The 12,468-nt window shown below is 61.4% G+C and overlaps 1 protein-coding gene across 3 annotated transcripts; it reads right to left on the reverse strand.

Annotated features, from left to right (window-relative positions):
- Positions 1–16: 16 nt before the first annotated feature.
- Positions 17–8,550, reverse strand: ABHD17A (abhydrolase domain containing 17A, depalmitoylase). Of its 3 annotated transcripts, none has more exons than XM_031007820.3 (5): positions 8,400–8,550; positions 4,279–4,848; positions 2,965–3,159; positions 546–725; positions 17–463 (listed from the first exon to the last, which is right to left on the reverse strand). In XM_031007820.3, the coding sequence occupies exons 2-5, from the start codon at positions 4,608–4,610 to the stop codon at positions 238–240; spliced, it is 933 nt and encodes a 310-aa protein (XP_030863680.2). In that variant the 5' UTR covers positions 4,611–4,848; positions 8,400–8,550; the 3' UTR covers positions 17–237. The 3 variants fall into 3 exon arrangements, with proteins under 3 accessions (XP_030863680.2, XP_030863679.2, XP_063558019.1); XM_031007819.3 differs by having other exon boundaries at positions 4,279–7,988; XM_063701949.1 differs by lacking the exon at positions 8,400–8,550 and adding an exon at positions 3,940–4,092 and having other exon boundaries at positions 4,279–8,377.
- Between the last annotated feature and the right edge of the window lie 3,918 nt (positions 8,551–12,468).

Consider the following 12,468-nt stretch of genomic DNA (forward strand, 5'->3'; position numbering starts at 1 on the left):
GTAAGGAGAGCAGCCCTAAAATTTTAAATCTTTAATTTCCGTTTTCACGTATTTTCTTCTTGCTTCCAAAAGGAAAGGAGTGCGTAGCTCTGTTGCCTGTACATCGTCCACAGCCCCTGGGTCGGGGCGGGGTCCCCTGGGCCGCCCGGGGGGTCCACATGCAGCCCCTGGGGGGCCGGCGCGGGGTGAGGTCCGGGGGCCGCCTTATTGCTGAGGTCCGGCCGGTTGGGGCCGCCGCTAGGCGCGCTGGCTGGGCAGCTCCTGGGAGATGAAGCGACGCAGACGCTCCAGGTACTGGCTGTAGAGCTCGATGTCGTTGTGCCCGGCGCCCTCCACCCACAGCGGCTCCACCGCCTTGGGGCAGCGCTCGTAGAGCGCCAGCCCGTGCGAGAAGTCGATCACCTCGTCCTCCGTGCCGTGGATGATGAGCACGGGCGACGTGATCTTGGACACCTTCTCGATGCTGCAGGAGGGGCGTGGAGCCGGTGAGACTTCGCGCCCGGCCCGGGCCCCGCCCCGCCCCCGTCCCCGCCCGGGCCGCTCACTTAGGGAAGGCGTCAAAGCAGTAGGTCTTCTTGGTGTCGGGGAAGGCGACGCGCATGCCCGAGGTGAGCGGCGAGTGCAGCACCACCGCGGCACACTCGTAGCGCGAGGCCAGGTCCACGGTGGGCACCGTGCCGATGCTCTGCCCGTACAGGATGATGCTGTCCGGGCTGATGCCGTACCTGGCAGCGCCGGAGCAGGGTCAGCCGCGGCCTCCGACGCGCGCGCACCCTTCCCACCAGCGGGTGTCCCCGGGCCCAGCTCCGGATGCGACCCTCCAGTCTCCCCACTCAGCCAAGTCAGTGGGTCAGGCCCAGGCTCCACACCAGTCCCGAGGGCCACCCCCAGCCCCCAACACCGCGTCGGTGGGCGAAGCCAGCGGCCCCGCCCCGTTCCCTGCGCTGCCGTTCACTGGGGTTTCCTAGCTAGGATCTGCAGGGATCCCGCCTACGGAGTGCCCCCGGGGCGGGGGTAGGGGAGGCCCTGGCGCCTCTCCTCCTCCTGGTCACCCCTAGGTGCACACTGGGAACTGTGTGGCCCCCACATCCTGAATGCTTCACGCCTTCCTGCCCGGGTTAGAAAGCCGTTCCTGGTGCACTGGCCAGGACAGCGGACACTCTTCCTCCCTGCAGCCCTTGCCCACCCCCTTGGCCATGAGGAATTCAGGCAGCTGTGTCCCCAAATGTCTCCACCCAATTTTGGACTCTCGGAGTCCCCACGCCCAATGAGATGCCAGTGCAACCCAGGTCAGCATCGAGGGTGGTGGCTGCGGAGGTGGCACCCCCTCCCACCAGCACCTTCCCTTGGGAGTGGACAAGTCCTCGGCCACCTCAGCACCACCAGCTCCCACCCAGGGCCACCCCCACCCCCAGGTCATTGGTGTGTGGCCCCTGACCCAGCTGATCCAGCACCAGTTACAAGGCCTCCTTGTGCCCAGTCCCAACCACGCGGGACCCACCTGCCACCCTGCCCATGCTGGGACCCCACAACTCTCCTCCCACATGCTCTAGGCTCTGATCCCAGGCAGATGCCCTCTTGCAAGGTAGGAGCATGGGCAGGTGTGCATCCCCTCTGCCTGGCATTCGGACTCCACCAGCAGGGCTGTCCCCGTCCCTGGCCTGGAATCCCAGCCTCCTGGCAGCACTCCACAGCTCACCACTCAGCCATGCCCCAAAGGATGCTGCCTGGCTTGTGCCTGTGGCCCCAGCTCTGCCTCAGCCTCCCTGGCCTGCTCCCTGGCAGCCATGGTCAGTAGTGTGCTGAGCCAGCCCAGCCCTGTCACCTGCTACAGGCAGGAGCCCCCAGCTGCCACCTGGATGTCACCATTCAAACGAACAGGACACATCCCCAGTGGAGGCCCTGGGCACGCTCTGGCCTCCCCTTCACAGCTCTGGGCCTAGGTTCCTGCAGGACAAAGTGGCAGCAGGACAGATGGCTGAGCAGACAGAGCTCAGAGGTGGCCATGGCGGGTGTGACTCTGCCAGTGGCCCAGGCAGTAGAGACAGGAGGGGCCAAGGAAGTCACATGAAGTGGTGATTGGTGTCAGCGTCCCACACTGCTGGGAGGCCCCCAGAGCCAGGGTGGTGCCAGGGGACCAGCTCCCAGGCCCACAGCAGGGACTGCCTGCATATCACCAAGGCAACGACGACCCCACCTCCCTAGGGTCTCTGACTTCTCAGAGCTGTGCCTGGTCCCTGCAGGAGCAGGTCAGACCAGTGGGCTGGGCAGGGCCAGGACGAGACAGCCCCAGTGGATGGAGAGCAGGAAAAGCCACCAGAGGCCCACCCGGGTCTCCTCGTCCAAAGCAGCACCGGCCCGGGCGGTGCTCAAACACCGGTGAAGGGCCTAGGCAAGCGCAGGCCTGGGGACGTGGATGACTAGGAGGGCTGGATCTGGAATCGAGGCTGGCCCAGACCTCGGATGTGTGCTGCGGGTCTGCACCTTACCCTGTAGGCCCTGCCCCAGGATGGCCAAGCTCCGCAGCCACAGGGCCTCATGGGCCACGCCTCCGGACCTGGATGCAGCAGCCTCGCCTCACTTGGCTCCAAAGTGCTGCCTCGGCCGATGGGCTTCCAGCCACACGTGCACAGACCCCCAGACCACCACCCACTCCCTCCCGCCGGGTGGCATCCACGCCCCTGGGACAAGCTCAGCCCCTTCCCATCCTCAGGCCAGGGGTTCCCAGGGAGCCTGGCTCCACAGGCCAGGGTGTGAGAGGACCGCCTGGCCACACCTCAGCCATGTGGAGGCGGCACCTGCACACCCAAGCTCGCCTGTCCGGCTCTCTGGCCCTGAGCATCCACTGTGGCTCCCCTCCTGCAGGGCCGCCCACCTTCCTCCCAGGGAAGCCTGCCCCCCGGCCCCCGGCCTGGTCCCCTCTCGGGTGTGCCCAGGCTGAGCTGCCCCCAGGGTCGCCCTCACCTGGTGCGCAGGGCCTGCCAGGCGGCGTCGATGTCGGCATAGAGGTTCCTCTCGGAAGGCCTGCCTGAGCTGGCACCATAGCCAGAGTAGTCGTAGGAGAAGATGTTGCAGTGGAGGCGGGAGCCCAGGCCAATGTAGAAGCTGCTCATCTGGCCCAGGTCCACGGCATTGCCGTGCGAGAAGAGGACCGTGTACCTGGGACAGGCCGAGAAGGGCCGTTCACATCCTCGCTCCCAGCGCCCAGCTGCAGGGCAGGAGGATGCGTACTGACAGCCCACCCCGGTGGCCAGCCATGCCCAGTGCCTCATTTACTCCCCTCCCAAGGGGGCCAGAAGCCAGTGAATGGAGAGGGGAGGCTACGACAGCACAGCTCCATCTCCGAGGGTTCCCCATGGGGAGAGGACAGGACAGCTGGCAGGGGGACAGGCAGCCTGGGCTGCAGAGGCCAGCCAGGGAGCCTCAGGATTCCCATCTGTGAAGCGGGACACTGGGACCATCGGTCACATCCTCTCTCAGGGCAGACTCGCAGTGTGTGCTCAGATACTGCAGGCTTCACTGCCCTTCCTCCTGGAAGAACTTGGACCCCCGGGGATGGAGCGCACAGGCCCACCTTTCAGGACCTTCCCAGGGGAGCCCACGCTGCTGCTGGCAGGGCTATCTCCCCTCCCCTCACAGAATGGTGCCCTCACTGTTGGGGGACAACTGGACCCCACCCCTGCCCCCAACAAGCAAATGCGGCCAATCTCTGCTCACACTCACGCAGCCCCTCCTGGCCCACCACCCTGCCCAAGCCCCAAGGCTGTGCTGCAAGGCCTGTCTGCTTCCCAGCACGGGAGCTGCCCCAGGTGGTGCCAGGAGCAGGTGGCCAGGCTGGCCCTGCCATGGACTGCTTCCTCCAGTTCCCCCAGGCCCCCACCTAGCCCAGCCAGAAGGTAAAGGCTCGCCCTCTGGACTCAGATCTGGTCAGAACCCCACCTGGCGAGAAGGTGGATGTACCCGCAGGCCAGGGCAGCCCCTGTGCCCCAGCTCTCGCCCAGCAGGCAACCACCAGGCGCTGGGTTGTTGGAGTCGCCCAGCCTGCCCACCCATGCCAGCTGGGGATGGCCTCCCTGAGCCTGGTGTTCTTGTCTGCGAGAGAAAATTGCCAGAGGGACGAGGCCGGCCTGATCGGGGATACCACCCTTGCTGGCTGGATGGCCCTTCACGGCAGGCTCGGGCCATCAGGGGCACCACCAACCACACCAAGCACCACAGGCAGAAACGGGAGCCCCAAGAACAGGGTGACCCAGCCCAGGCGCGGCCACAGCTGCTCACCTGGCACCAGGCACGCAGCGAACATACATGCAGGAGACGCGGTTGCCGCGGGCGCTCTTGGTGGGGAAGACCTCGATGGTGTCCAGCTCGCGCTGGCTGTACTGGAAGTCGGCACGCTCCGTCAGGTGCAGCTTCCAGCGCCCAGGTACGCCCGAGGAGGCCCGCAGGGTCCCCAAGGGGGCGGCCCCAGCCCCACCAGGCCCCGGCTCGGGCTCAGGCACCAGGGAGTAGGTGGCCTCCGGCGGCAGGAAGGCGAGCTTGGCAGCGATGCGGCCGGGGCAGGGCGGGCAGCAGAAGAGGCAGCAGAGCTCACTCAGCGACAGCCCGTTCATGGCGGGCGCCACCCGGGCCGGGCCTCCACCGGGGCCCCCGCCAACAACGCCGCCCGGCCTGGCCCGGCAGGGGAGGGGTGGGGGTGCTCCGAGTCGCGGGCAGGGGGGAGAGCGCCCCCCCAGCTACCGCCCCAGACAGCAGCCCCGTTAGGAGGCCAGGGCCCAGCCCCATCGCGGTCCAAGCCGAGCCCCAGGGAGCCTCGCAACCACAGGTCTCCATGTCGTGCCGTGGGAAGCCCTGCGGGGGAACAGTGACATGTGGGGTCCTTTGGGGGTGCCACAGTCCAGCTGGGCACTCCCGGGAAGCGGGGCATCCACCCGTGCCAGGGGGCGGCATGGGCCCGGGGCCTGTCAGTCCCCATCCCCTCGGCCCTCCCCACGGCCTGTCAGGCACTGCACCCTACAGCTCAGGGGACCCCAATTCAGCCCCCTCTCCACAGGATGAAGGAACCCCCACCTTCCCTGAGCTGGCGATCACCACCTCTTGCCATGTGAGTACAGCCATGGCATGCGGGGCATGCAGGGGATATGACCCCAGCCCCGCCCACACCCCCGAAACGCCCAGCTCCAGCACCAGGGAAACCCCATGCGCCAGGACTCGGTCCGCACTGCTGCCCACTCCCTCCCCCGGCCCATCTCTGCCACCCTATGGGTGACGGGCCGCTGAGGCAAGGACAGAGCTCAGACTGAAGGGACCCACAAGGGACCTGAACAGGCCCCGCTACGTGAGCCTGCACAGGCGCCGGGCCCCACCGGCCTGCGATGTCTGGAGACAGAGGAAATATAACAAACAAAGGCTCTAGAAACAAAGGCAGGATACATCCCAGGCTCCTAGGGCCCCCAGAGCAGCAACAATGGCTCTTCTCTGTGCTGGGGCCAGGCCTGCTGAGGGGCAGGGGAGGTGGGCTGGCGTCAGGGGGTCCTTCTCCACCCCTGACTTAGGGTTCCGTGACCTTGGGCGAGTCACTTGCCCTCCTGAGGCCTCAGCGTTCTCATCTATAAGTGCAGACACCACATACCCCACAGGAAGTCAAGTGAGGGGGGGAGGGGAACGAAGGTGCCTGATTCAGAGTGGAAACTCGGACCTTCTTCCTTGCTGCAGAACGTCATGAAACACATTAGGTCGACAACAGCTAAGTTGCTAAAGCAACCACAATACTGTAAGGACCTGCCAACAGACAGACGTGAAGAAAACACAAAGGTCTGAGACGTCTATCTACCGACCACGCTTCTCCTTCAGACTGGAGCGAGGAGAGAGACACGCTCACAACTCAATTTCAGCAGAACACCCTGGAATGCTCGGCTTTTGGGTCACAGCATGAGAAAACCATGGGGCCAGGAAGATGAGGCTCAAAGGCAGATGCGGACACAGATGGACATGCAGGCAGCTGCAGGCGCCACAGACACGGCTCGTGGGGACACCCTCACCACCAAGGAGCAGCCTCAGGCCCAGAAACACACCTGCTCCCTCGGGACCTGATGTGAGACCCACATTCCTGTGAGCTGGACTCATGGGCACACGAGGAGGAGAGGAGAGAGCTCTGAAAGCCAGAGTGGGGCAAGGATGGCATCCCAGCGCCCCCAGACTCCCAGGCGGGAGGCAAATCGCACATGCAAGCACTTTTCAGCCGGGAGGTGGACTGTCAGGCTGGTTCTGCTTCTCAGATGGAGGCGAGTCTCCCCCCCTGGGGACACCTGTCAATGTCTGGACACAGTTTTGGGTGTCGCCACTGGGGACTGGGTGGAGGCTGCTTAGCACCCTGCAGTGCCCAGGACAGACCTACCCCAAAGAATGATCAGGCCCAACATCCACAGCGTCGAGGTTGATGTCGGCTTTTCAACATATTCTCAAAGAGGTCCAGGCCCTACCGGTGCTGCCCCGCTGGTGCTGGGGACTTGGAGGGCCCTGCAATTTAGGTGGCATCATGCAGCTGGGTCCTGAGAGCCCAGTGGACAGTAGCAGGCCCCTGGAGACCACAGAGATGAAGGGGCACACCGAGGTGGCCAGGGCCCCACTATCCACTCCAGAAACAAAGATGTTATCCTTGACACCTCCTTCCACCCACTGGATCTGAGCCGGTCCATCACCAGCCCGGTGGCTCTGCCTGTCTCCCATCAGCCACCGCCCGGTCCCTGCCTCCATCACCTTTCACCAGAGCCACAGCAACAGCCTCCCTCCTTGCTGATCACCTGCTCCAGGACATTCTCCCCCAGCAGCCAAACAAACTTTCACGACACAAATGCAATGGAGCCGCTTCCCTCTTGGGGTGTCCTGGGGGCCTCCCATTATTCCCTGGATAGAGATCAAAGCCCTCCCCACAGCCTGCCAGGTCCGCATTCTGGCTCAGGCCGACCTCTCCAGACTCACTCATCTCACACCCTGCCACCCCTGGCTCCCTCAAGACAAGCCAAATTGCCCCTTCCTGCCTCTGCTCCTCTGCCAGGAACTCCCTTCCCCAACCTCACTAGACAGCCTTGCCCATCCCAACCACCCTTTGCACCTCACTGCCAACGCTCTCAGAGTCCTCGAAGCTGGGACAGGACCCTTACACGCTCTTTCCACAGCTTGTATTTTTCACACGTTTGGCCAGATCTCCCCCCACCTCCAAACCAGAAACTCTATGAGAGCAGGACCATGACCTGCCACTCACTAAAGGAATGGGCAGGTGGTAGGCAGCACAGAATTAAGGAGGAAGCACAGGAGGAAAAGAATCCCCAAGGTCCGCCAGCTTTGACAGGGAAGGGAAAGTCTAGTCTCCTCTCCTCTCCAGCCACAGGGACCTGGAACCTCCCTAGTGTCACTAATGGGCGTGGACTGGGGAGTGCAAACCCAGACGCCTCACTCACTGGGCACACACCCCTTGACACCCTGAATCCCACCAATTCCGTTCCCACGCACTTAACTGGGCACCCCTCTGCAAGCTAGAGGTGTTCTGAGGACCAGCAAGCAACCGAGCAGCCAAAGTACTGGAAGATGACCTACATATGGGAGACGGTGACTGCACCTCACTCAACCAGTCAGGGTGGGAAACCCGCCTGGGGGGAGGCGCGGCCATATCAGAGGGCAGACAAACGGGCCAGGTGACAGGGGGATGGGACAGAGGGACAAGCAGGGGCAAAACCCCAGAGGTGACAGAGCAGGCTCCTGGCTAGAGCAGACCCTGGGAGGAAGAAGTGAGCAGAAGGGTCCTAAGAGAGAGCCTGGGACGGGTGAGGTCGCGCCCCCGAGAGTTTGCACTTCATCCTGGGAGAAATGGCGGGGCCACGAAGAAGTCCCGAGCAAGCGATGCACAACATAGGAGAAGGGCTGCATCCCGGAGAACGGACGCGAGCGGAGGCCGGGAAGCCCGCCCAGGAGTCAGGGCGGCAGGAAGAAGCCTGACAAGGGAAACAGCGACTGGGAGCTGCTTGGGAAGCAGGGCTCGGGAGGGCCCCTGGGAGCTGCCATGGGGGGCGAGAGGCCGAAGCGTTTGTCGGGCTGGGGGCAGTTTCGGGGCAAAAGAGCGGAATCCGCGGCTCGGACCGGTGCTCCCCGAAGGCAAGGGCCGCGTCCGCAGGAGGGTGGGAGCGCAACCCACGCCGGAGAGCTGAATGGATGGGGACAGGGCTTTTCCAATCACAGACGCTCACCCGCGGTCCGCGCCCCTGCTCTGGGCTCCTCGGGCAGGACCCGCGGAAGCCCTGGGACTGCAGGGGTCTCGGGGACGTCCAACCGGGCTGTCAGGCCCTCGAGGCCCGGCCCGGGACCCCGCGCGGCCACGCCCGCCCCCGCCCCTGCCCGGCACTCACCACCCCGGCCCGCGCCCCCGGGCCCCAGGGCCGCGCTCCATGGCTCCCGGCCGCCCGCCCGTGCGTCCGACGGTCCCTCCGCACCCCTGCCCGGCCTCCTGCACCGCCACCGCCGCAGCTCCCCCCACGGACGGAAGTGAGCCTCGTTCTCACCACCGCCCCGGAAGTGACGCGAGGAGCGCGCGGGGCGGGTGTCTGCAGGCACAGAGCGACCGCGCGACTAGCGTCCTGGGGGCGGGGCCTGGTTTCGGGGGCGGGGTTGATATATCGAGGGGGCGTGGCCTGCTGCTCTGTGGGCGGGCCAAACTTAGGTTTCATTCACCTGGGGACCCGGAATAGGCTGAGGCCAGTAAAGTTCTCGCCTGGAAAACAAAATTTACAGGGACGCCAAAAAAAACTCAGACATCAACATTTAGAAATGTTTTAAAATATTTTTATTTATGAGATGGAGTCGCGCTCTGTCGCCCAGGCTGGAGTACAATGGCGCGATCTCAGCTCACTGCAACTTCTGCCTCCTGGGATCAAGCGATTCTCCTGCCTCAGCCTCCCGAGTAGCTGGGATTACCGGCGCCCACCACCATGCCCAGCTAACTTGTGTGTTTTCAGTAGAGACGGGGTTTCCCCATGTTGGCCAGTGTGGCCTCGAACTCCTGACCCCAGAATCCTCCTGCCTCAGCCTCCCAAAGTGTTGGGATTACAGGCACGAGCCACCGCACCCGGCCTCTTTTTTTTAACATGGAGTCTACTCTGTCACCCAGGCTGGTGCCATCCTAGCTCACTGCAGCCTTGACCTCCCAGGAGCAAGTGAACCTCCTACTTCAGCCTCCTGAGTAGCTAGGACTATAGGCACAAGCCACCATGCCCAGCTTATTTAAAGTCTTTATCTATTGCTCATCAGAAATTCTTTTGCATTAGTTTTTAAAATATTACATTAGGCCGGGCACGGTGGCTCACGCCTGTAATCCCAGCACTTTGGGAGACTGAAACAGGTAGATCACCTGAAGTCAGGAGTTTGAGACCAAGCCTGACGAACGTGGTGAAACCCTGTCTCTACTAAAAATACAAATATTAGCCGGGCATGGTGGCACGCGCCTGTAGTCCCAGCTACTCCGGAGGCTGAGGCAGGAGAATCGCTTGAACCCGGGAGGCGAAGGTTGCAGTGAGCCAAGATGGCGCCACTGCGCTCCAGCCCAGGTGACAGAGCAAGAAGACTCTGTCTCAGATAAATAAATAAATAAATAAATAAATAAATAAATAAATAAATAAATAAATAAAACTATGATCACTGCACTGCATTCCAGCCTGGGCGAGAGAGCAAGATCCTGTCTCTTAAAAAAATTTCATTATGGGCTGGGCGCGGTGGCTCACGCCTATAATCCCAGCACTTTGGGAGGCCGAGGCGGGCAGATCATGAGGTTAGGAGATCAAGACCATCCTGGCTAACACGGTGAAACCTCATCTCTACTAAAAATACAAAAAGATAGCCGGGCGTGGTGGCGGGCACCTGTAGTCCCAGCTACTCGGGAGGCTGAGGCAGGAGAACGGCGTGAACCAAGGAGGCGGAGCTTGCAGTGAGCCGAGACCGCGCCACTGCACTCCAGACTGGGCGACAGAGCGATACTCCATCTCAAAAAAAAAAGAAAAAATTGCATTATGGCAGGGCCCGGTGGCTCACGCCTGTAATCTCAGCACTTTGGGAGAACAAGGCAGGCAGATCACCTGAAGTTAGGAGTTCGAGAGACCAGCCTGGCCAACAGGGTGAAATCCCGTCTCTACTAAAAATACAAAAATTAGGCCACCCTGGCCAACATGGTGAAACCCCATCTCTACTAAAAATACAAAAATTAGCCGGCTGTTGTGGCGCGCACCTGTAATCTCAGCTACTCCACGCCACTGCACTCCAGCCTGGGTGACAGAGCAAGACTCTGCCTCAAAAAAAAAAAAAGGTAAAGAAAAGAAAATGGAAGAAGGTTACTGGAGAATCTCAGAGCGTGGTCAGGGCAGGCCTTTCTAAGGAGGTGACAGGGACAGGGGCAGAAAGGGCTGCAGACACCGAAGGGGTCCAGCCTGGAAGTGTGAGTGTGAATTGGTGGGAAGCCTTGCTTTTCAGGCCTTCTCTCGCATGTGCCTTTCCCCCAGCTTTCGTGCCTTTTCCAGCTCAAAATGCTCCTCCAGCCCGCAGGCAACCGCAGCCCCCGCTCCGTCCCAGGGACTCTCATCTTAGCTCCACTCTTCTGAGATAAGCCTGAGGCTCCTGGGCCAATCCTGCCCCCAGGGGCTCATTCCTCAAATTCGGGACACAGCTGCCAGGGAAGGATTCAGGCTCAAAAGACTAGAGACTTTGAGACAGCCCAGGGTTTCTTTGCCTCATTTTCTTTCCTTTTTTTTTTTTTTTGGTTGTTGTTTTGAGACAGAGTCTTATTCTGTCACTCAGGCTGGAGTGCGGTGGCGCGATCTCGGCTCACTGCAACCTCCACCTCCCAGATTCAAGCGATTCTTCTGCCTCAGCCTCCCGAGTAGCTGGGCTAACAGGCACCCGCCACTGCACCCGGCTAATTTTTGTATTTTTAGTAGAGATGGGGTTTCGCTATGTTGGCCAGGCTGGTCTCGAACTCCTGACCTCAAGTGATCTGCCAGCCTCGGAGGCCTCCCAAAGTGCTGGGATTACAGGCGTGAACCACCACACCTGGCTGCTTTGCCTCATTTTCTGATTTTCCAGTGTTGTTGGACCTCTGGCGCCCCTGCTCAGGACTCAGCTGCCTGGGTCTCCCTGAGGCTGTCAAGAGCTGCCCCAGCATTCCCCTGCCTCTGCTGTCCCCCTTGAGGCTCCCAGCCTCCGCTGAGGTTCTCCTGAGGTCCAAAGGTCAAAACAAGTCCAGGCTTCTTCCTAGGTCCTTGTGAATTCTCTGAGCACCAGGGCCAGAAGAGGCCTGTCCCCCGCCTCCTTCCCCCCTCCCATCTTCCCTGCAGCCCCTTCCCACTGTGAGCTAGGCAGGACCAGGGCTGGACCACACCAGAAAGCCCAGCTCCACTTGTAAACGACAGCCCCCACAGGGACACAGGGAGACACCATCCAAGGGGAGGAGGATAAGCCCGCAGGGTGGCCCACCAATCCAAGGCCACCTGGTGAAAGGTAAACGCACGCTGTAAACACTCAAATGTCTCAGAAGGACACCCATCCCTTCCTCCTCCCCAGAGACCCTTTGTGATCGAGCCTCTGTCCCAATTGTCCCAGAAAATAGTGGGTGCTGTGGCTCATGTCTGAACCCCAGCATTTTGGGAGGCCGAGGTGGGAGGATTCTTTGAGGCCAGGAGTTCAAGGCTGCAGTGAGGTGTGATTGCACCACTGCACTCCAGCCTGGATGACAGAGGGAGATGCTGACTCTAAAAAATAAAAATGAGGGCTGGGCATGGTGGCTCACGCCTGTAATCCTAGCACTTTGGGAGGCCGAGGCAGGCGGATCACGCGGTCAGGAGATAGAGACCATCCCGGCTAACATGGTAAAACCCTGTCTCTACTAAAAATACAAAAACTTAGCCGGGCGTGGCGGCGGGCGCCTGTAGTCCCAGCTACTCTGGAGGCTGAGGCAGGAGAATGGCGTGAACCGGAAGGCGGAGCTTGCAGTGAGCCGAGATCGCGCCACCGCACTCCAGCCTGGGAGACAGAACGAGACTCCGTCTCAAAAAAAATAAAATAAAATAAAATAAAATATAAAAAAAGAAAAAAGAAAAGGAGCGAGGCTCTGACTCAGGCCACAACGCGCGGATGCACTTTGAGGACATTACACTCAGCGGGAGGCGCCAGACACAAAAGGACACGTCTTGTGTGATCCACTCCTAGGAGGTCCCTCGAGTCCTCAGATTCACAGAGACACAAAGTAGGATGGAGGCCGCCAGGAGCTGGGGAGGGGAACGGGGAGTGAGCGTTTCATGGGGCCGAGTTTCAGTTTGCAAAGATCAGAAAGTTCTGGAGGTGATGGTCGCACAACCGTGTGAATGAGTTTAATACGGCTGAACTGTGCACTTAAAATGGTTAAGATGCCGGGCGTGGTGGCTCACGCCTGTAATC

This window comes from Gorilla gorilla, chromosome 20, assembly GCF_029281585.2.
Source record: "Gorilla gorilla gorilla isolate KB3781 chromosome 20, NHGRI_mGorGor1-v2.1_pri, whole genome shotgun sequence".
Classification (NCBI taxonomy): Eukaryota; Metazoa; Chordata; class Mammalia; order Primates; family Hominidae; genus Gorilla; species Gorilla gorilla.